At 39.9% G+C, this 24,933-nt stretch overlaps 1 protein-coding gene across 3 annotated transcripts in view; it reads left to right on the forward strand.

The window, feature by feature from the left end:
- Positions 1-24,933, forward strand: part of GRIP1 (glutamate receptor interacting protein 1) — a 442,838-nt gene that overhangs the window by 225,805 nt on the left and 192,100 nt on the right. For all 3 annotated transcript variants that reach the window (XM_061130617.1, XM_061130618.1, XM_061130619.1), the window contains exon 2: positions 10,659-10,739. In XM_061130617.1, coding sequence (XP_060986600.1) covers positions 10,659-10,739 — 81 coding nt within the window. The remainder of the gene's footprint in view (positions 1-10,658; positions 10,740-24,933) is intronic.

Raw genomic sequence — 24,933 nt, forward strand, 5'->3', positions numbered from 1 at the left:
CAAGCTCCAAACTATTACTCCAGCGTGCTAGATAAAGAGACAGATTTTCAGCTTCTATATTGGAAACTGAGTCTGGACAGTGGTGGCAATATTTATTTTCCCAGTTTCATTAGGAATTTGTCAGCAGTAGTAGCAGCTTCTGATCATTTATTTGTATAAAGCAATTTTCCAGCAGCTGACATTTGTTTCTGTTTATACAACACTTGGTTACTGGGAAAGAAAAGAAGAGAAAGAAAGAAAAATACTGAGCCACTGAACCAGGTTGGAAAGTTACCTTAGTTATAAAATTTTGTCATGTTCCTGATTGTCAGGACAGCAGGTGAAGGCTTGAAAGGCTATTTTCCTGATAATCAAACCTAGACAAGAATGCTCCACTCCACAGACAAATGTGACTCATTCTTAGTCTTCTAGTGACACCCAGCATTTATTCACACACTGGCATAAATGCAGATCTCTTAGAATAAAGTCATCCAGATTGTGTTTTGCTTCCTCTCATTTTCCCATCAATCTTGACCCCATTCCAGAAACCACCATACTGAAAATTTCTAAATGTAGAAACATTTGCAGTAATATCATATAAAAGAAAAATTCTTGGAGAGACCTGATTTTACAAAAAGCTCCATCTTTTTCTCTGTAATTTACGTTAGAAATGCAAAAAAAAAAAAAAACAGTCCTGGAAAAGGGGCAGAATAGAGGTGGAGGAGACCAAGATTCGATCCCTGGGTCGGGAAGATCCCCTGGGGAAGGACATGTCAACTCACTCCAGTATTCTCACCGGGGAAATCCCATGGACAGAGGAGACTGGCAGGCTCCAGTCCACGGCATCACAAAGAGTCAGACATGACTGAGCGACTACCACACACACACAAACACACATCCAGATGATTATTCTAGTGCTTAGAACTTACTGAACCTCTATGTATTTCATAGTGTCGAGGCACGGAGAATGTCAGCTGGCATAATCTGATGGTCAAGCCAAAGATTTAAAGCAGATAGGCTTCTTTACATATAGAAAATAGAGAAGCTGTACTCAATTTAAAATTTTTAAGTTTTAAATTGGGATCTGATATGGATAATGAAAATGACCTTTATGGCGGAGAGTCCATTCCTCTAGAAATTTTTAGTGATGCGGCCAATCTGTGACTCTTGTTCATCTGTCCTTGCTGGAAACAACACTAGGAAGAAGCATAGGAGTTATCATTTGTGATTCAGACACGTGAGCAATAGGAATGCCAGAGGCAGGAAATGGGCAATTTCATGCTCATTAATTTCAGAGAGGATTTACAAATTAACCTGGCTCCAGATAGGACTCTTCCAAAAAACCCGCAGGCATCATGGAACAGCATAGTTAGCACAGACCACTCTACAAGGTTAACCAGATGCTTGGGGGCCACTGTGATCCTATTTACTCCCAAGTGAAGATCACAGGTCAGGTTCTGTGCTGGAGGCCTTCTTTGCAGATGTAAGGAAGGGACTTTGTGTCTGAAGTAAAAAGAGCTTAAGGAGATAGTGCCTTGGAACATGGAGCTTCACTGGTGGCTCAGCAGTAAAGAATCCACCAGCCAAGCAATTTCAATCCCTGGGTCAGGAAGATCCCCTGGAGAAGGAAAGGGCAACCCACTCCATTCTTGCTGGGAAATCCCATGGACAGAGGAGCCTGGCGGGCTACATACAGGTCGTAGGGTCGCACAGAGTCAGACACGACTTAGTGACTAAACAACCACCACCATAGAAGGTTCTTCTTCCATGTCCCTGCTTCAGGGTGGGATATGAGTTTTCACTTTCAGTTGTTCTTTATTAGCTACGGGGTAGGAACTCAATGCTATTTTCTGTCTCCATTGTAAGGTATAAATTAACTACTTATTATTATTACAACCAATCAACTTCTCCAGGTAATCTGACCATAGATGTGTCCAGATACCCCTGTAAATCAGCCATGCTAGGACTGTTAGAGTGTAAAATGGATCTGGAGAAGATGAAATTCACTCAAAACCATAGCATTGGAGCAGTTTTCATTTTGATTTGCAGAATTCATTCCACAAGCAGTTTGATACTTCTGGTGTTTGAGGCTAGGGATAGTATTGAAGCCGTTTGGCCAGCTTCTTTGTGGGCTCCCACTGACGCAGTCAGGTGATAGCACGGATGGACCCTCACTAGCTGTGCCTTTGCTGTTGGCCACATCAATCAGAAGAGATCTTTCCAAACTTCTGCTAGTGGTCAAGAACCCACCTGCCAATGCAGGGGACTTAAGAGAGGCAGGTGCAGTCCCTGGTCAGGAAGATCCCCTGGAGAAGGAAATGGCAACCCACTCCAGTATTCTTGCCTGAAGAATTTCAAGGACTGTGGAGCCTCACGGGCTATAGTCCATAGAGTCACAAAGGGTCGGACCCGACTGAAGCGACTTAGCACACAATACCAGACTTTAACGTGTGTAGAGATCATCTGGAGATTTCATTAAATGTAGGCTCTGATTGCATAGGTCTGAGATTCTTCATTTCTGATAAGCTCCTAGGTAATGCCAGTGCCCCCATCTGTGAACCTCATTTTGAGTAACAAGGTGTTGGATAATGGAGCAGTGAGGGAGACAGACAGTCTTATAAGACAGGCCGGTAGCAATATGGGTGTACGGTTGGTATTCTTTTTAGCTGTAGTATTGAATTCCTGAGATGGTGCTGTGACTGTGATTAATATAATTTTAGAGGACATTCTGTCATTGTGAAGAAACCACCAGACATTCATTTTTAAAATGAATTTGTGCTTTTGAATGACTTTTTTTTTTAATGTTCAAAATCAAAAGACCTGATCCCCTTTAAGAATATAAAGTACCTAGGTGTCAGAATTAGAAAACTGTAAGGAAACCTGCTGAGTCAAGGATAGACATTGATGCTGTACAGATGCAAAACCAATGACCAAAGAGAGGAGGAAATAGAAGGTTGGAGAGAGGAAATCATCTCATAATAGGAAAGAGACTATAATGGAAAAGCACGCTACCTTCTGCCTCCTACCTTCAAGCTCAGATCATTCTTGCTCCCTTCTGCTTTAAACCTAGTTGTGTGGATCACTTTATCCCATTAGGGAAGGAAATGAAGTCAATTCATTCTCAAGAATTCATGCCAAAGCAATAGCGCTAAAGCCTGTGTAGCACCCAGAATCCTCTGACTCTAGGGAAGATTAAGGGTGTACATTTCATTTGCCCTAGAAAAACAGGGTCATTTTAATCAGGAATTAAGAACGGTTTCAGGTTGCAGAAGGATATTTGGCCAAATGATTTTGTTCGCATTTCTTTAAATGATGCAGGACCGTGTGCTTGTAGTTACACTTTGTTTTGATAAGTGGAGAAAGACAGAATTAAGTTATATGAGCAAAACTTTGTGACAGCCAGCCCTCAGGAAATCTTGCTTAAATTTTAGAGTACGCCATCAAACCAGCAAGGCAGCAAAGTGAACTAGAGGTCTGGTGTCAAAAAGAAACATATTATCTCTGGCTGCTTTTTGGCTTCTTTGTCAATCTCGGTTTTTACTACAAAACTGACAAGGGAACCAAAAAGCAACCAGAGATAAAATGCAAATAAATGGCTGTAGCTCTGTGCAATGTACTCCCATTTTATAACAACAATGAGCTGCACTGTCTTAGGGCCACAGTTTGTCAGCTGTTTTCAAGAGTAAAGATGCTTCTTTGTCTGAGTTTTATGTCATGAATATATGTTGAATTTTATCAAACACTTTTTCTGAATCTTTTGTGATAGTAGTTCTCTTTGTCTCCTTCATTCTGTTAAATTTTCTGAATTGCAGTAACTGATTTTCAAATGTTAACAATGTATGCCTGGAGTATAACTCAATTGAATGTGATGAATTGTTCCTTTAAAAAAAATTTCTTTTTTTATAGATTTGTGTGTGTGTGTGTGTGTGTTAGTTGCTCAGACATGTCTGACTCTTTGCAATCCCCTGGACGGTAGCCTGCCAGGCTCCTCTGTCCATGGGATTCTCCAGTCAAGAATACTGGAGTGGGTTGCCATTCCCTTCTTCAGGGGATCTTCCCAACCCAGGGATCAAACTCATGTCCCCTGCATTAGCAGGCAGATTCTTTTCTATCTGAGGCACCAGGCAAATTTTTTAAATATATTTTGTTAGTTTTTTATTTTGTTTGTCCTGTTTTAGATGCACTGTAATTTTAGCGCTGTAATTTTTCTTCCTTATACTATTTTGTCTTTTCTATCAAGACCATGTTGATTAAACTTTAAAAGAGAGAGAGAGAGAGAATCAGCCAACCTGTAATATATTCCTGCTGGGCTGGAATAAGCTGTTCACAGAACCCAAATACTGGAAAGATTATGGTTCCACACCACACATAACTTCTAGGTTAACTGACAATGAACATTGCTTGTCTCTGGATTTTTCTGATTGCAAATTTCTGCATTATTTCATCGCAGTGTAGCTTCCTTTTTTCTCCTGTTCCCACCTCCACCAGTACCGTAAGCCCTTGCCTATTTCTCTCCTCAGCTAATGAGCACATGCTCCAGTCTCAGTCCTGGGAAGTAATAAGGATTCCTCCATCACCATTCCACTTAAAGTCTTACTGTCTTATATCCACTTTCTCAGTTTGCACATGTGCTGTACTTCATTGCTCAGTTGTGTTCAACTCTTTGAGACCCCATGGACTGTAGCCCACCAGGCTCCTCTGTCCATGGGGATTCTCCAGGCAAGAATACTGGAGTGGGTTGCCATGCCCTCCTCCAGGGGATATTCCCAATCCAGGGATCGAACCCAGGTCTCCCACATTGCAGGTGGATTCTTTACTGTCTGAGCTACCAAGGAAGCCCAAGAATACCGAAGTGGGTACCCTATCCCTTCTCCAGGGGAACTTCCCGACCCAGGAATCAAACCGGGGTCTCCTGCATTGCAGGAAGATTCTTTACCTGCTGAGCTACCCGGGAAGCCCTTGCACTTAGTAGGCACTAAAATTTGTGAAATGTAATCGAATTCTATGGACACATTATTTCCTTCACAGTGGAAGTCATTTTGTTCAATCACGAAAAACAGTTTTCTCGCCTGCTCTTAACGATGTACATGAACGTTGTGGCATGAGCTGGCTGTCTCCCTGCTGCTAGGAAATGGTCATAATGTGTAATTGCACAAAATGCCTCTTTTTTTTTTTCCTAATCAAGAAGTTGAGGGATCTGCTGGCTTAGCAGGTGCCTCGATTGTGCATAATTAGTTGTTAGAAATTGTTTAGCGTAGGCTGATTAGTCTCAGCCAAAGGAAATTAAATTTTTTTTTCAACAAAGCCCTGAACACAGCTAGAGATTCTTAAAACTATAGTCATATCTGGTTCCTCTGGGAAGAAGCCCAGACTCAGAATGGGAGAGGTAGAAGATGGAGACAAGGACTAGCCTGATTACACATGGCTGATATTTGATGCTAGGCAACTGTTCAAGGTTACAAGAACATGAGGGGACAGAGTCCATTCCTCAAGATGGGATTCTCCCAGCTCCAACATGAGCTTTGGTCATGATGCGGAATGAAGCCCTGCCTCTTGGGTGCCTGCTGTTTGCTTGCCACGTTTGTAAATACCAGCTTCACTTGGAACATGTAATCAAAACAAATGATCTGTGTTTGCCCCTCCTGTGTTTAGTACATAAGGAGACTGGTCAAATTAGGACGAATGAGAGGGACAGATGGTCCCCCCATTGTTCAACTTCTGTTTTAAGTATATGCTTGACTAAGCCCTGTCTGTCTCTGTCACAGTGTCCCATTCTCCGTTTAATGGAGGGCGTTTTCCCTAGCCTCTTGGGATGTCACCATAAAGGGGACCCGTGCTCCTTCTTGTTATGACCAGTGACAGTGGGCAGCCATCATGTGTGGCAGAGATTATCTAGCTGCTATGATGCCGTTTTAAAAGGCCGACAGTTCTGATAACCTGTGATGCCCTTGATGATTACTTGCCACGTGGACTCACTTGCAGAATGCCTTCTTGGTCCTGTAGCGACTTTCCATAAGGATCCCTTGTTAATAACCCTAAAGTCAAGGCAGAGAGTCTGGTATAAAAATTGGAATTCTTTTGTTTAAAGGCATTATGTTAAAGGTTACTCAATAAACCTCTGTAGTCTGAATGGAAATTAAAGGGAATATATTTCAATATTATTTTTATAAATAGTCACAAATTTTGAACATGCAATAAGGCAATACTTAATTAGTAGTAGATGGTGATATGGCTTTAAAAGGAATAGGTGTAAACCTAGAAAAAGAAATCAGAGGGAGGAGGGAGGTTAGCTAACAAGTGTTTGACTTTCTTCAGGTTGCTTATTTACAATAAATGCTCTAATTTGAAAAGTTAAATACAATTTGATTGTCTATCAGCAAATGTTTGATGAATGCATACTAGGGGATGGGCACTGTCCTAGAACTATCTATAGATTGACTCCTTTTTTGTTATTTAAATACAATTTTAATTGTCTATCAGCAAATGTTTAATGAATGCATACTAGGGGATGAGCACTGTCCTAGAACTATCTATAGATTGACTCCTTTTTTGTTACTTCACCTATTTTTTAATTCACTTATGGAATTAGTTGGAACTTGAAAGCCTATTTAGTGTCTTCCTGATAAACAAAAAGTATTAACATAGATCTTGTAATTCACTGAAACTTTTGAGCCGTTTACTGAGCAACAGTGAATTAATTGTATTGGCGTTTATTTTTTACATTTTAAATTGAAATATAGTCAGTTTACAATGTTGCTCTAATTTCTGTTGTCCAGCCAAGTGATTCATTTATAAACATGTGCATTCTTATTTTATCTTCTTTTCCATTATGGTTTATCCCAGGAGACTGGATATGGTTCTCTGTGCTCTAGAGTAAGACCTTGTTGTCTATCCATTCTAAGTGTAGCAGCGTGCATCTGCTAACCTCAAGCTCCCAGCCCGACGCTCCATTCACCCGAGTTGGCGGCCACAAGTCTCTTAATCTGTTTCTGCTTTGTAGATAGACTCATTTGTGTCCTATTTTAGATTCCACAAAGGTGATATCAGATGGCATTTATCTTTGTTTGACTTCACTCTGTATGAAAATTTCCAGGTCAATCCTGACCTCTGCAAATGGCACTATTTCTTTTCTTTTTATGGCTGAGTAATATTCCATTGTATTTGGTTGGTGCAAAAGTAATTGCGGTTTTGCATGGTTGAACTTTGCCGTTTGATATTAGAATCCATTCTTAAATGTGGTTATATTATACATCATTTTAATGTGCATTTCTTGTTTTATGTTTTTGTGCTAATGACTTATTAAACTATGGAACTGATGTTAGACAAAGAAGCAAATTTTTCTCTTATTCTATGCAACAACAAGGAACCATTTCTTGATTGAATTGTGACATGCAATGAAAAGTGGATTTTACAGGACAACCGGCAATGATTAGCTCAGTGGATGGGCCAAGAAGAAGCTGAAAGCCCTTCTGAAAGCCAAACTTGAACTAAAAAAGGTCGTGGTCACTATTCGGTGACCTGCTGCCAGTCTGATCCACTGCAGCATTCTGAATCCCAGCAAAACCATTACATCTGATGCACCAAAAACTGCAATGCCTGCAGCCAGAATTGGTCAACAGAATGGGCCCAATCCTTCTCCACTACTGCTCCCAACTGCACATCACACAAGCTAAGCTTCAGAAGTTGAACAAATTAGTCTACAATGTTTCTGTATTCAACTATATTCACCTGACCTCTTGGCAACTGACTACCACTTCTTCAAGCATCTTGACAACATTTTGCAGGGAAAATGCTTCCACAGCCAGCAAGAGGCAGAAAATGCTTTCCAAGAGTTCTGGAATCCCAGAACACCGATTTTTACACTATGAGAATAAGGAAACTTATTTCTCTTTGGCAAAAATGTTTTGATTGTAATGGTTCCTATTTTGATTAATAAATATGGGTTCAAGCCTAGTAATAATGATTTAAAATTCACAGTCTGAAGCCACAATTACATTTGTACCAACCTAATATTACGGAGGCATCAGCCACTGAGTTATTCAATGTCTTCCCTCCATTTCTATTTTCAAAGTTTGAGTCAAGATTTGACTTGGAATAGATCACATTAAGAGAACTGATGCCCATTCTCTGATGGATAGGTTTTTATAAAAGGCCTGTGATACCTCCTCGGGGTTTAAATTAAACAGATGTTCCTAGGAAAAGTTTCTTTAAAAATAAATGTTAAAAGGTGCCATGCTGCTCTGTTGATGTGCTCACCTTAACCCTCCTGATGAAGGTTGCCGAGATTCTGCCTCATTTGTATTAGGAATTATTGCCTTCATCCTGAGTGACTTCAGAAACCTATTCTTAGATAATATCGAACTTATTTCAGTCTGATCCTTCAACCAATGCAAATTTTGACTTCTAGGTAATTGTTTACTTTCATCTGTGCTCAGTAAGGACAGTCTTAACACTGGAGTGCGGTCAGGGGCTGGGGAATGGATAAGCAGAGGCTGGCCAGGTGGCCATCTATAATTCAGTTTCAACCTTTTAAGGATGTGCATAACTAGACTATCTCAGCTCTAAATCAAGGAAATGGTTCTCCAAAATAAATAAGAAAACAGTTTTGCCAGGGTTGACTACTTCTGTAATGCAAACTAGGTAAATTTCTAAAGACGTGGCTCCTTAAAATAGACCATCAAATACAAAGCACCCCAGAGTCTCCTGGTCAGATCTCTTACTGTCCTGTAAGAAAATCCAACACTGGATTCGACTCAAGACTTTAGTTGGCTGGACTCTAGACAAATTGAAACCTTGAGAAAGCCTTTAGGCTTCCAAGATGCTATCCCTGAAACTGATTGTTGTGATCTGTATCTCCTGACTCAGTGCTCTGTACTTATAAGTACATGGTTTCAAAGCTTTAGATAATAAAAAAGAAATACATTTTTAAATTGGTTTTATAAAGAATCCAGACTTTAGCATATAGTAAGTTTGGTCAAGCATATGGCCTGGTTATTAAATCAATATTGTGAGAAAAGAGTTCAGATACTCGGGTGGGCACGGAATGGCAAAGACTTTTGTAATATAAGACTGGCATTTTGTTTTGTGGTTTGTGTTTATCCTCAAAATCGCATTTACAAAGAGAAGAGTCAAAGATCTAGGATATTGCTTCATAAGCAAAATGATGCTGTTGATTGTACTGATATCTGAACGTTGGTAGTTTGTCTTTATGGTTGGAAGAATATAAAGAATTGTGTGACAAATGGAATATAAACATGAAACAGCGTGACTGACATTTTTTAAGTTAATTGCAGCTTACAGTAGTGTTAATCTTTCCTTTTTGTCATTGCTTACGAAGACCTTGTTAGTTTTAGGAAGAAATCGTGAATCATTTCAACCAGAAGTACATCCTAAAGAGGAGTTGAGTTCCTTAATTTTGCAACATGAACTACTTAGTTGGGAGAGTTAATGTTTTCAGATGACAAAAGCTTGTTGCTGAATTAAATCCTTGTTATATTTTAGTAGTTTGCATATATAATATAATGCTGTTTTTAATTCTTTAATGATTTCTTGTTACAACAACAACAGAGCAACCTGATAGTATGGCCAGAAGTAACCTTTGGGTCATCTAGCTTGAGTAGATCTACTAGGTAATTATTGTACATTACCTATGTATGTGTACAGGCTGTATACATCCTATGCTTGAAAGTGTTTAATGTCACTCAGACATCTCTTTTACTCTATACAAATGTCCTATGCCGACTAAAAAGAATATTTCCTTTCTATTTCACCCTAGTATTTGCCATCCTGGATCATTACACCTATATTCCAAGTCAGACTAAATCCTTTCCTAGATTTAAAAAAAAGTCGTATTACTTAGAATTTGATGGATCCATCACTTGTATGGTTTTTTCACCTTGTGTTTTGCTCATTCAGCTTCTTGACTAACTGTCACAGATATACTGAGCTTTAGTCCTTCTGGCTCTTCAGTTGCTCTTTCTCTGGTTTTCCAAGTTATTTCCATCTCTTTCTAAGAGGGCAGATCAGCTCATTGCAATATGTGTCTTCTTTTCCCAAACCATCTTTCCTTCTCTATTCTTAACCTAGCTTCTCTGGTCTTGCCCTGAATGTCCCTTTCCCTTTATTTTCCACTGGATGCCCATTCATACTTTCAGTAGGAACTCACTAATTCTGTGTGTCTTTATTCCCCTGCAATACTAATACTCTGTCATCTGCTTCTCTGAAATGTAATATTTCTTTTCCTTTCCTTTGTTCTTCTCCTAGTTTATTCTTAGTGCCCACTGAGCCATTTTATTCCTTCCTTGTCTTCCTGTTACTGATATTCATGGATATTTATTTATCAATGAATATAGGTGACAGGCAAATCATCTGTGTACTGTTTTTACAAACGTCTTACCATTCTATGCCTTCATGTGCATTATAGCTTGATCCTGACAATCCTCAGAGATGGGTGCAAATACATATCCCTCTTTCATAGGGGAGGAAACTGATGTTCAGAGCATATTTAAATGACTTGACCAATTCCCACGGCTAAACCCAGGTTAGGACCCAGGTCTACGGACTCTTTCTACTGTACCGTACCACCTCTCTCTGGCAGAAGGATTGCAATCCATTGAAAGACCTTCACTACAGTAGAAACTGGATGGAAATTAACCAAAGCCTTCATTGTACCTTTGCAGATGAGAGTCCCTACACTAAATCCGCCAGCCAGACAAAGCCGCCTGATGGAGCATTGGCTGTGAGGAGACAGAGCATCCCAGGTTAGACCAGACTGTTGGATTTTTCAGCTGTTTTACTTTTGATCCCTGTTATTTGGTGACCTGAATAGTTCCAACTTGGTTTAAAAAAAAAAAAAAAAGCACTGCTATCTCGTAGAATGGAGACTGCCTTCTACACAACTTGTTCAAATAACATTCATGAAAGCAAGATTCTGGAAAAGCTTGCCAACTTGTGAAAATTCATCTTGTGTGCAAATCCTTTGTAAAATGACTTGAATTTATATCAGCTCTCACTCATTGACTTACTTTCACCTCTGTTTTCAGGGAATGATTCTCACAGCAGCATCTAACCCTTTACTAAGGCAAACCCAGCAGAACAAAGTGGTTCAAAATTGCTGTGGCAGATCATATATATGCTGAATAACAAATTACTCCTTTCTTCTTGTCTCTTTGAACTTGGATTTACTTCTACTGAGCAATTCTTGTAAAATTCTGGGACTTTGTTTCTTTAGGAAGCTGTGATGAGATTTCTTGTAATACAATATATAATACCTTTTTTCCTCCACAAAACATTTTGAAGAAATATCTTCAAATGTCTTTACCTCCAGACTTCCATAGTTTGAAATTTTGAATTTGTGAATGACACACATTCTAAAATAAATATAGGAAGGAAATTGAAAATATTATTCAATCTTTACCTGAATTAGGTGATTCATGGAAAACCTCTTGTGGTAGCAACTGTCCTTAAGAGAAGTGTTAAAAGCATAAGTACGTTTAGTATCTAATGCATAGTACATTTAGTATCAAAAATAATGCCTGTCTATATTAAAAACAAGTAAATTGAGTACAGCTAAAGTTTAGTGGCAGGATTTTAGAGTGCAGTAGTTTAACAACTCAAGATAAAGCAAAGCAGTGTTTTGAACATTACATTGGATGCTTTAGCAAATCTGTCAGTAAAGGGAGAATTTTCCACTTGAACAAAGAGCAAGACAAGTCCAGTTTCTGCCCTGTTCATGATTATTATTTATAAGAACTACCTGTGGTTATTTTTTTCTTGTTATGAAGACTTTGATTTCTTATGAAAGTACGTGGCTTATAAAGAGGCATATTGTGAATGATCCATATCCTTGTATGTGTGCTTTGAAGATTCTAAAGTAATTTGAAACCTCTAATTATATGGCTTCACCCAGGGCTGAGATTTCTTCTATTCCAACCTATAAAATTTCATTCTTAGTGCTGGTCATGTTTAGAAAAACTACTGCAATCAGCTATGGGCCATGTTCTCTGCTTTCTCCTTGTCAGCAATAAGGCAGTCCCCAAAGTTTGAAATTCAAGAATGCCAGTTATCCATCAGTTCCTTTTCGGCTTCTCTAATTAGCTGGTACTCAGTAATCCTCTGCTGGGAGGAGTAAAGAGACTTCCCACTGTCCTTTCCACTTTATATGATACTGAACAAAAGCACTGACGGTGTGTATGCATGCTTGGTCATTCAGTCGTGTCTGAATCTCTGTGATCCCATGGACTGTAGCCCGTCGGGCTTATCTGTTCATGGGATTCTCTAGGCTAGAATGCTGGAGTGGGTAGCCATTCCCTTCTCCAGGGGGTCTTCCAGAGACAGGGATCAAACCAGGCTCTCTTGCATTGCAGGTGGATTCTTTACCATCTGAGCCACAAGGGAAGCCCTGAACTAGTCTCATATTTTCCTTTCATGGGTTTTCCAGTGTTACATACTAAATTACAACCCAGGTTTATGGGCCAGGCTTCACCTTAAAATCAGTAAGTAGTTTTTAAAGTTATATGTTAGGTACACAGAAGTTATTGATTACAATCCTTAGTTCATGACACACAGTGATTCTTCGTAATAGATTTTTTCCTTTTGTTCTTCCTTATGTCAGGTTTTTTTTTTTTAATTGGTAGGGGGTTTTTTGTTCGTTTTTATTTTCTGGCTGTGCCACATAGCACATGGGATCTTAGTTCCCCAACCTGGGACTGGAACCTGCACCTTCTGCATTGGAAGCACAGAGTCTAAACCACTGGACCCCCGAGGGAAGCCCCTTATATCAATTCTAAAGTCACTGAAATCAAGGAACCTTTTTTTTTTTTTTTTTTAATAGCATCAGGGGTTATTTTCCTGGAGTTTGAACATGAACAAACACACTTTTGTTCTTTCTTAAAAGGTATCAGCCAAAAGGGTCGGACGTCTTCAAAATCCTCTTAATTATTTAGAACAGTTCAAGAGAAAAAGAAGTTCACCAGCCAGAAGGCTAAGAAACCAAAGTGGTTAATAGGTGATTATGACTTACTGTTACATCTTAAGGAGAAAATTTAGGCACTTCTTGGAAACTGCTTCTTGACTGAGTTCTGGCAGTTGGAGTTCTAAACTTTTACTGTCTTACTTAAAAATACTTGTTAATTCTTGTTCTGGTGAGAGAGAGAGAGACTGCAAAAGAGAGAAATGCACAGACAACCTGGAAAATGCACCCTCTTTATTATTTGCTGAAAAAATCCCAAGGTGTCCTCCTGATAAATTAAAGTCAACACCATAGAGCTAGCACAGCAAAGTGCAAGTTTACAGCCTTTGTTCTTGTGTGCTCACCTCCCAACCTTACTTCCCTCAAGAGAATTATGACCACGCTATTGTCAAGGAAAGATGTGTCTAGACGAAAAATGCACCAGTGAGCTGAAGGAGACCTTTAAAAAAGCTTGGATCCTCTACTAGCCCCTGGATCTTTTCAGTAAAAGGCATTTCTCAGGGCAAGTGCAGTCCTGGGGCCATTTTGGTGCCCCAATTGCTAGGGAGTAAGCAAACACTCAGAAGCTAAAACTATAAAGAAACTATGGCTTTTCCTCACATTTCTTCCCAATGAGCCAATGATGGTGATTGAATTTGGACCATTCATGGGAGCACTCTCTCTGATGGAGGGGTTGGAGGAAGAGTATAAGGTAGTAGAAAGCATATTAAAGTTCTTTATAAAGTTTTTATGAAAGATTAAGCTGTTCTTTTAAACTAATTCTGTAGAAACCTAATGCTTCCTGGAATAAATATTTGTATGCATACACATAGAGAAGATTTCTTAACATTGGTTCCACTATTCCCGTGGCATAATAAAGGGTAACTTTTAATAATTCTGACTCAGAGAAGTAACCTTGAATGTTAACAGAAATATAATTTGTTTTTCATTCATATCAAAAGTCACTACTGCTGTCTAAACTCGAAATTGTTACAAGTTATTTTATAATCACAAGTCAAATATGTGTCTTTCATTAAATGACAGTTCTAACTGTAAATCCTTTCGTCCCCCTGCCATCTCTTCTCAAAAAAGAGAATAGATTAAACATCTCTTAGGAGCAAAATGCATTTGCTTTGCATAAAGGGGAAATGCATTTTTCATGTTATTTGGGAACTTGTCATTTTAATCATGTCTCTTATGGCATAATGTGTAAAAAAAGATTTTTTGGTCTTTCATAAGGTTTTATAAAATTTTTAGTAATGATAATAGTGGAAAAGAAATGACGTTAATGTCTCTATGACACTAAAGTTTAAATTTAGATTAAAAATTTAACATTCTGTTAAAAAATTTTAACCTCATTTCTAGTCATTTTCTTTTTCAAAGAGAAGATGAATTCCAAGTATTTTGAACTAGCAGATTCTATTCCACATCTATGGTTGTTTTAAAAAAAAAAAATCTGTCAGTCTAATCTTCCTTTGTTTGAAAGATTACCAGTGAGTCAAAGTTTGACCACATGGAGGGTTTGTCCAAATTATTGCAGACTCTTGTTTTAACACATTTTACAATAATTTGTGACTTATTTAATCATGTCTATCTAATGTTCATGAAAAGACAGAATACCACACTAGACCTGAAAGCCTAAAGTTAATATATTATTTATTCAATTTACCTCCTTTTTCCAGGTAGGATGGCTTTCTTTGCTTATTTTTTTCATGGCAAAGAATTTGGGGCAATTCACAGAAGCAGGAAGAAGTCAAGTGTTCGTATCTATTGCACTTCCAAACTTTTGGTGCCCCAGGAAAATTATCTTAACTCTGTAGCCAAAATGAGACCTCAAAATTTTGTGTGAGAATTTTTTTTTCTCCTAGAATATGAGAAAAGACATTGATCAATTTGGTCGTAATAAGGTAAAGATGATATATCTTTCTTGTATCTCACATTTGGTTATTTGTAGAGGGTATACAGATATGGAATTGAGAGTCTGAAATGTTAATCAGCCCAAGATGTATACACATATACTGTTTTGAATACTTCCAGGAAGCATCGACACCTACTGAAAAATCAAAGTGTAGAAAATAACACAGTGCCCTTGGCCCCACACAGAAGCTGGCAACCTTGAGTTAAGAGGGAAGGACAGGAATGTTTAAAGTTCTGCCCTCTCTGTTCAGCATTTTCCTCTTTGTTAACATACAATTTGACGCTTCATTGATCTAAATTTTCATTATTACAGCAGATATATAGAGTGACATTTACACTAGGATTTTATAGCTCTAATGCTGTTCAGGTGGGTGAAGGGCATTTCCGCTGATTTTCAGGCCTAGTTCTCTGTCTAGTGCCATCACTGAGCCGCTCCAAGAGATGGAGCGTGTCTCACCGACAGGAAACCAGTCGGTTGACTCAATCGTGTGTCACGTCGCACAAAGCATGGTGTGGCGCAGAACGTGTGTGCATCAGGTCATCACACTGGACACTTTACGTGGTTTATGGCTTTGTCAGTTACATCTCAGTACAACCAGGGGAATGGAGGTAAAGGGCCATTATATTTGCAATGCACACTCAAATAATGCAAAAAAAAAAAGGAGAGACGTCTCTGTACATGTGTGTGGATGAAGGATATCAAGGAGTGAGTGCTTTAGAGTGTTCCTGCAGCTCTCATACAATTTTAAAATTATTTCAAAAATTAAAACTTAAAGGAAAAAAAGGCATGAGGGACTTCCCTGGCTGTCCAGTAGTTAAGACTCTGCACTTTCACTACGGGGGCACAAATTTGATCCCTGATTGGGGAACTATTAATCAGATCCCGCATGCCACACAGCACAACCAAAAAAGAAAATTAATAATAAATAAATTGATAAATAAATAAATTCTTTAAAAAAAATGGTGCTAGGGTGCTGCAGATGTTGCCCAAAGATGCTAAATCAAACTCTGCTCTTAGTGACGGGATCACCCATATGGGAGGAATATGCCAAGAGGCGAGCTACTTAGCTGCTCAGTCAGGCTGTCCCCACATCCTCCAAGACATCCCAGTGGGCCCAGGTGAAGACTGTGGGGACCACAGTATGAGGGTGTCCTGCCAGAGCAGCATCAAGACCAACAGTCAGCATCAAGAACTCAAAACAGTGATACAAATGTTGTTAATTACTGAATATTTAAGAAATTGTCAAAGCTGTATCACTTCTTTAGAGACAAGTGTCTAAGATCATAAAATCAAGACTCTGGGCAGCATTACAAATATGTCTGAGATTCTGCGCATGCCTCCATTTATTTAATTTTCCATAGTACTTACCACTATCTGAAACTGACTGATACATTTATTTTTTTCTCATTCTCAGACTAAAACGTAAGATACCCCAGGTCAGGTTCTTTATATGTCCTGTTTACTACTATTGTCTACAGCGCATAGAGCAGTGCTTAGCAAATAGTAAGGATTCAGTCAATACTTGTGAAATTAATGAGCAGGCAAAGATCAGCAGGAAGGTTTTCCTTGTGCTGAGTTAGTCACCTCATGACTAGTATACTTTGCTACCAAAAAAAAAAAAAAAAAAACCCAAAATTCAACATAGTCTCCGTTTACCGTGTATTTTCTGACTCGTTGTATACCATGCAACAGCTATTCACCCAGGCCTTGGGGTTGCACCAAATATGGCATTTCTAAGGAAATCATCTGCTGCCTAAATATAGGTCAGTTAGAAGCTAGAGAATTTTAAAGACCAAAGGTCTCCCCTCAGTCTCATTTGTTCCTGTTTGAACAGAAAATGTCTCTGTAATCCTCTAACACCTAAAGAGAATATTTAAGCCCAATTTAACAGTAAAATTGACAAGATGAGACTGATTCATTTGAGAATGCATGCTGCTATAGAAAAAAAGGCCAAAAAATATGTGAAAATAACTGAAGTCTATAAATAGAGTGATGCAAAGCAGAACTTATTACTTCTTATGTCAGGTACACATGAAGGATTTTCCCCCAGAGAGCTGATCCACTTTGCTCTGTGGCTGGTGGTACATAGTGAGTTTTCAGATTGCGCTGGGCAAAAAATGAGCGGCTTGATTTGTGTGTTCAGCACTGCAGCTTTCATTAGCAATTCAGAGAAATGACAGTCTATTATGTTTGAACCTCTCTCCCGCCTTAGTAAACACGGGTGAAATATAATGAAGTGGTACATCGGCAGCAAATGATTTTTAAACAATCATCCTTCCAGCATGCAATTTACGGGAAATGATGTGTAATGAATTAGTCCTGTTGCTTGGATCTTCCCTGAGTCCCCCTGTGTTATAGAAGTGGTAACTGTTGGTCAGTGTCGTGCTCTGGGTACACGCAGTAATCAGAGTGACTCTGACGAGCCAGCGCAACCTCCAGTGTCTGGAAACATTTTACAAGGAGGCTCAAGGAAATGTGCACAAGGAGAAAGTCTTTTTTGTCTCCTAGACACTGAAGAAAAAGGAATTCTCCTGCTCTCCAAGGTAGGGAGACCTTCAGTTGGGGTTTTTTAACTAAGTTGCTTGAGAGAGTTAGACTGGGTGAAAGTTGTAAGGATAAAATAGATAACCAGCAAAGACCTACTCTACAGCACAGGGAATGCTACTCAGTATCTGTAATAATCTGTATGTGTAAACAATCTGAGGTAGAATGAATATATGTATACGTATAACTGAATCACCTATGTTGTACGCCTGTGTTGTAACACAACATTAAACCAACTGAGAGAGAGAGAAAAGAAAGTTGTATGGATTCATTGACACTAGGGAAAGAAATCATATATATATATAATATATATATATATATATTGCCCCCTGCCCCTGCCGGCCACACTGTGCACGTTTTAGGGAATCTCAGTTCCCTGAGCAGGGGTCGCCTCATGCTGCCTGCAGGGGGAGTGTGGAATCTTAACTCCTGGACTACCAGGGAAGTCCCCGCACTAGGGAAATAGAAGGACCATCTTACATAGTTTACGATAGAACAGAAAGTCTTCGGGCCTGTTAATACCCCTTTCTTATCCATCAGGCTGACATGACTTAGAACAACTTCCCAGTTTCAATCACTCCCTTGTCATCTTCATGTTTGTTATGTATCTGTGGTCTACCTTGACTATAATTAATATGATTTTAAGTGAATGTAAATTGATACACTTTTCCCCTTTTGCTTTATTATGTTGAATTCGATATGCTAATTATATTTTCTAATATAAATTTTACATTAATTTTTATTGGAGGTTAGTTGTTTTAGTTGGTTTCTACTGTGTGGCAAAGTGAATCAGCTGTGTGTATACATATGTCCCCCTCTTTTTTGGATTTCCTTCCTGTTTAGGTCACCGCAGAGCATTGAAGAGAGTCCTGTGGGCTATATAGCATGTCCTCATTAATTATTTGTTTTACATATAACATCAACAGCATATATGTGTCAGTCCCAGTCGCTCAATTCCTCCTGCTTCCCTCCTGTCCCTGCTTGGGATCCATAGCTTTGTTCTCTGTGTCTGTGTCTCTATTTCTGCTTTGCACATAGGTTCATCAGTATCGTTTTTCTAGATTCCACGTGTATGCATTAACCTAAACTATTTGTTTTCCTCTTTCTGACATACTTCACTGTGTATGACACACTCTAGGTCCATGCACGTCTCTGCAAACTTGTTTTTTTTCAAGGTTTGTTTGTTCCCTCAAATACATCCATCAATGTTTATATGCAATATCCTTCGGGAAACTCTGGCTTGGAGTGAGATTCTTCTCCAGAGAAATGACATTGAGAACCCCAGTTTGTCAGTATATTGATGAGTGGTTGTTGATTTATAGTGTAGCAGCGGGGCATTGGGATGGGAGTGGAAGGCATGTGGGGCTTTTGCTATAAAATGATGAGAAATACTGATAGAGAGGAGGTTGAAAGTATTAACCCAAAGCCTAGGGAATAACACAAATGCAGTGATCACAAGAGTAACCTAATCTAGAAAGAGAGAATGAAGGAAACCATAGATAATTAGAAAAATACTTGTTATCATTCATTTCATGCCATATTCCAGATATCGACCAAACCATTTTGATAAATAATGTTACATTTCTCCCACAACATCTCTAGGAATTAACTTTTCTTCATTTCCCTCTTAATAGATGAGGGAGCAAGTTCAGAGAGCTAAACTAACATGGCCAAGGTCACAGGGCTAGAAAGTAGTGGATCAAATAAAATCGTATCTAAAATTCATTTAGATAACAATAAATTTCCACCAGAATCCTGAGCAGTGAGCGAAAAGAGAAGGTGATGAGGAGAATTCTTAATGAAAATGAGGTGAAAAGACTTTGACTCCTAGTGGCCAGTTGAGCGTCTGTTCTCAAGTAATGTAAGAAAATGTCAGGTGAGCAGGAGCCTTGGGTAGGAGTGGGCTGTCTGTCCAAGTCGCAGAATCCATCTCAGTCATCACTGACAGTCCCTTGATTACAGGTGCGTCTGTAAGTAGAGGCAAGGGTCATGCCATTGTTTCTCTAAGTAACTGAGGGCTAGCAGAAACTGAGGAGCCAAACTGATACTATGCTGTAGGCTGTGCTGTAATTTATTCTATACATATGTGATTTTCAAGGAAACAAATTGAAATTGGCCAAGCAGGTTTTTAAATACTTGTTTTTAAGCTGGTAGCACCGTGACTCTCTGCTTCGTGTTTCCCTTCTAAAACCTTAGGATAACACAGAGTTTTAAGATAGCACTGAATGGATGAAATGAGTCATTTTGTTCTGCAGCAGAGCATTTCATCTTGCGAAGAGATTTCTAAAATCAGATCATATATATCCCCCATTATCTGATTCAGTGAGTTAAGAATTACTCTGGGCCCTGTGCTCAATATGTACATTTTCAATTCTCTTATTATTAAACATCCTTGCACATTACTAAGGACTCTTACTGAGGTAGGTGGTAAACTGATATTATGAAGATTTCTGCTTTGAAATTGGGGTGGGGGAAGGAATACCTGATAGCACCTGGCAAATCTTTTTCTCTTTAGAAGTTTGATTGTGACACTCGTGCTTTCCTGCCTTCTACATAGAATGTAAACTGCTTATGCATTGATTCCACACATTTCATCCTTGCCTATTTCATCATATCATTTTTTTTCCCCTCCAGCCAATCTTTTACTTGCTCCCTAAGTCCATTTTAACTAAATGATCTTCTCTTATTTTTTGTATGTGTCTGGTAGTGTTGCCGAAGCTTGCAGCATCCTACATGCTTCTGTCCTTCTGGAGTTGGCATGCTAGTGGGGGAGGCAGACACTTAACATTCACTGCCTAACATGAGGTCAGGCTGTGCTAGGTGCAATGATGTGAAATAAACTAGTACAGTGAATCCCTCACATACGCACAGGTTCCATTTGCAAGTCCAATTTGTTCGTTAAGTCCAACAGAGCTAACCTAGGTATCCAACTAACAACTATGTAGTACTGTACATAATAAGTTTATAATACTTTTCACACAAATAATATATAGAAAACAAGCATGCACAAAGCATAATGAAAACATTTTTGATCTTACAGTTCAGTGCCTTGAAAAGTACAGTAACACTGTACAACAGTTGGCATACAGGGGCTGGTATTGATGAGCAGGCAAGAAGAGTTACTGACTGGAGGAGGGAGATGAGGTTGGAGATGACAGAGTTGAAGGACTGTCAACAATAGGAGACGGAGAGCAAGCTGCAACATCACTCATGCCTGACACTGATGGAACACACATTCACATCTTTGAAAGTTCGAAACTTGAAGATTCGTATGCAGGGGACTTACTCTGTAAGGAGGCTTTCCTGGTAGCTCAGCTGGTAAAGAATCTGCCTGCAATGCAGGAGACACCAGTTCAATTCCTGGGTCAGGAAGATGCCCTGGAGAAGGGATAGGCTACCCCCTCCAGTATTCTTGGGCTTCCCTGGTGGCTCAGCTGGTGAAGAATCTGCTTGCGATGCAGGAGACCTGGGTTCGATCCCTGGGTTGGGAAGATCCCCTGGAGAAGGGAAAGGCTACCCACTCCAGTATTCTGGCCTGGAGAGGATCGAAAAGAGTCGGACATGACTGAGCAACTCTCACTTTCACTTTACTGCATAAGGAAGAGAGTGCTGGACAGAAAGACATGTGTTTGAAAAGAAAGTCTAGGATAGCCTCAATTAATTGTTATGTAGCCTCAATTAGGCAGTAACAGTTGTGTGAGTCTAAAATGAAGGATGAACCCATAATGGTCTGGAGGAAGGGGATTCTAGGCCAAAAAGACCAGCAAGTACAAAGGCCCTGAGGTGAGAACAAGCTTTTCTTGTTCAAGAAATGGAGAGAAGGCCAGCATGGCCAGAAAGGAAAAGCAATGCTAAGAGTGGTGAGAGATGAGGTTGCAGAGAAAGACAAAAGTAGGTTCTTTAGCACTTGTAGGTAAGGTAAGAGCTTGAGTTTTATTCTGAGTTTGACAGGAAACCATTGTGGGGATTGAGCAGTTGAGTTACTGTTGCATTTTTAAAATCTCTCTAGCTTCTATGTGGAGGCAGGAATGGAGACAGGGAGGTCAGTTGCCATTGCAGTATTTCATTCAAGAAATAATGGTTAAAAAAAAGAAAGAAAGAAAGAAAGAATGGTGACTCCAACTACCTTGATGGAGGTAGAGGTTAAAAAAATGGTCATATTTTGAAGAGAGTCCAAAGACCTTACTGACAAATTAGTTGTGAAATATGAGTGGAAAAGAGAAGTCTGGGATGAATCCATGGTTTTTGCTCTTAATTGGGTAATTAGTGATGCCATTTACTAAGACGAAGACCCACTGAGGAAGAAGTGGATCAGTGGAAACAGGGAATGGGGAACTCGGAGTAAAGTTCAGTGGTGATGGTGGTTTTGTTGCTAAGTCGTGTCTGACTCTTGCAACCCCGTGGACTGAGGCCCACCAGGCTCCTCTGTCCGTGGGATTTCCCAAGCAAGAATACTGGAGTGGGTTGCCATTTCTTTCTCCAGGGGATCTTCCTGACCCAAGCATCGAAGCCACATCTTGCATCCTTTTTATTGGCAGGCAGGCTCTTTACCACTAGTGCCACCTGGCAAGCCTACAAATTTTGGAGCTGTTGGTATGTACACATACAACAGGTGGGTGAGGCATAGATATCATCTTGGTAGTGCAGATAGATGGAGATGAGGTTCAAGGTCTGAGCCTGGGGAAGTTCAACCTTCAGAAGTCAGTCGTGAAGGAAGTTTCAGCAGAAGACATGAAGAAACAGACACAGTGCAAGGAGAAGCAGGAGAATGTGGTGCCCTGGAGCCCAAGTTAAGGGTCACACGGGACTAAGGAGGAGAAAGAAACTGAGTCAGGTGTTGATGATAAAAGGAATAAGATGAGGACTGAGAACTGGCCATAGGATTCTGTTTGAAGGAAGTTTCTAGTGACCCTAACTAGAGAAGTTTCAGTGAAATGATGGGAGCAAAAGCCTGCTTTGAGTGGGCTGAGGTGAGAATAGGACCTGAGTACAGAGTCAGAGAACATGGACAACACCTTCAAGTTTTCAAAAAACTCTCTCTATCCAGAGAAGCAGGAGAATGGGCAGTAGCTGGAGGGGACAAGTGATCTGGGGAGACTCTTTTAAATATGGGAGAGGATACAGCGTGTTTGTGTGCTGATGTGATTGAGTCAGTGGAATGAGAGAAATTGATACAGGATGCAAAAGGGATGAAAGCCAAAGCTTCATCTTTGAAGAGGTTCAAGGTGGGGCGGGGGAGAGGGGGCGGGCTGCCCAGCATGCAGCAGAGGTGTCAGCAGGAAGAATGGCAGATGAATCCAGGGGCACAAAGGTAGAAGGATTATGGTAGATTCCTGCTAAGAAGACACATAAATCCTCTTCTGATGGCTCTGTGCTCTTCTTGAAATAATAGGTGAGGTCATCACAGAGAGGAAGGAGATGATACAGGCTTGCAGAGGAGGAGGAAGTGTCATTTCAAAGACTGGAAGAGTGGATTGCCTTAGGCAACATCCAGGATTACCCTGCAGCCCTGTAGATCCCTAACTAAATAGAAACCTCTTCTCTCTTAAAACCTTGACTTCTTCAAATCAAAAAGGGATGAAATGAACTCACACATCTGATGCTGATACCCCCATGTCATCCCCATATATCATATTCCATCTCCCCTATGGCCTTTCATAAGCATTTCTTTTTATGAACACCCAGAGTATTATGTGATTTTATTAAACCTTTTGGCAGGTTAGCTCATCCTGTTTCAAGTTGCTCTGCAATTATTTTCCTATGTTCTAGACTTATCTCTAATTTAAGGTTGTATTAATGCATGCTCAGTCGCTCAGTTGTGTCCTACTCTTTGTGACCCCATGGACTGTAGCCCATCAGTCTCCTGTGTCCAAGTGATTTTCCAGGCAAGAATACTGGAGCAGGTTGCCATTTCCTTCTCCAGGGGATCTTCCTGACCTAGGGATCACACCTGCATTTCCTGCATTGGCAGGCAGATTCTTTGCCACTGTACCACCTGGAATTAATGTTTTGAGTTCCTTATAGTCAAGAAAATGTTTCTTCATTAAAAATTCTCCCACCCAGCAGGGTTCATAACTGGGTGTGGTCCATGATATAGTAAAGACTTCTTAATTACCTACTTTATGATCTGATCACTGTTATGCATCAAACCTTACAAAATGCTCAGATGGAATGAAGAGGCATTGTGCTCTTTCTGTTCCAAACACCAAAACCTAGCACAGTCTCTCACATGTGCACACACATCTCTCCTTTTATTTTCTTCTTTCAGTATAGGAAACTCACATCTGACTCCTTCTGCTTCACTATTTTAGTGACAGGATACTTAAGGAAAGTTATGACCCACCTAGATAGCATATTAAAAAGCCAAGACATTACTTTGCCAACAAAGGTCTGTCTAGTCAAGGCTATGGTTTTTCCAGCAGTCATGTATGGATGTGAGAGTTGGACTATAAAGAAAGCTGAGTGCTGAAGAACTGATGCTTTTGAACTGTGGTGTTGGAGAAGACTCTTGAGAGTCCCTTGGACTGCAAGGAGATCCAACCACTCCATCTTAAAGGAGATCAGTCCTGGGTGTTCATTGGAAGGACTGATGCTGAAGCTGAAACTCCAATACTTTGGCCACCTCATGCAAAGAGTTGACTCATTGGAGAAGACCCTGATGCTGGGAGGGATTGGGGGCAGGAGAAGGGGACAACAGAGGATGAGATGACTGGATGGCATCACCGACTTGATGGACATGAGTTTGAGTAAACTCTGGGAGTTGGTGATGGACAGGGAGGCCTGGCGTGCTGCGATTCATGGGGTTGCAAAGAGTCAGACACAACTGAGTGACTGAACTGAACTCAACTGAAAGGTAGCCCCCACTTTTTAACACAGTATTGACTGGTGGATTTTTATAGAAACTAAGGCCTACGGTATTGATATGTTTCTGGTCAGTGATGTGTTAACATCTCTACCTGTTAGGAAACATTCCTTATGCCAACCTTTTACCTTATATCTCTACCCAGTGGCTCTTTTGATTCTTCTGAACTTCTCCAAAAGTCTTTCAAACACTTGGATGTACCTATCAGTTCTTTCCTGAGTCATCATTGTTATTTAACCAGGTAAACCATGTTCCTCCCTTCAACCTGGCCTTTTGTGTAATATTTTTCACAGCCTGGGAGGCTCTCTAGCATGTGACAGCGAACACTGAATTCTTCTTCCAGTTGAAGAGCGCAGAGTACAGGAAGACCAGGACCTTCCCTGATGTGGGTATTCTACTCAATTAATGACAATTAAGATTGTATTTTTTAATGAACAAATGATGTTTGTTTACAGTGAACTTGCAGTTAGTAGTCCTTGTTCTCATGAATTTCTCTCAGGAGCTTGGCTTCCTCCCTTCAACATAGAACTTCATGTAACACCTGGCAACACGGCACCCTTTGTTTGGTTGTCTGTACATGTATTTCGATTATATTCAGCTAGGAGGATTTGAGAAGAGGAACAGAGGAGGGATACTAACAGTTGTTGAGCATCTATTATGTACCAGTCTTATTTGTTCAAA

This window comes from Dama dama, chromosome 3, assembly GCF_033118175.1.
Source record: "Dama dama isolate Ldn47 chromosome 3, ASM3311817v1, whole genome shotgun sequence".
In the NCBI taxonomy this organism is placed as follows: Eukaryota; Metazoa; Chordata; class Mammalia; order Artiodactyla; family Cervidae; genus Dama; species Dama dama.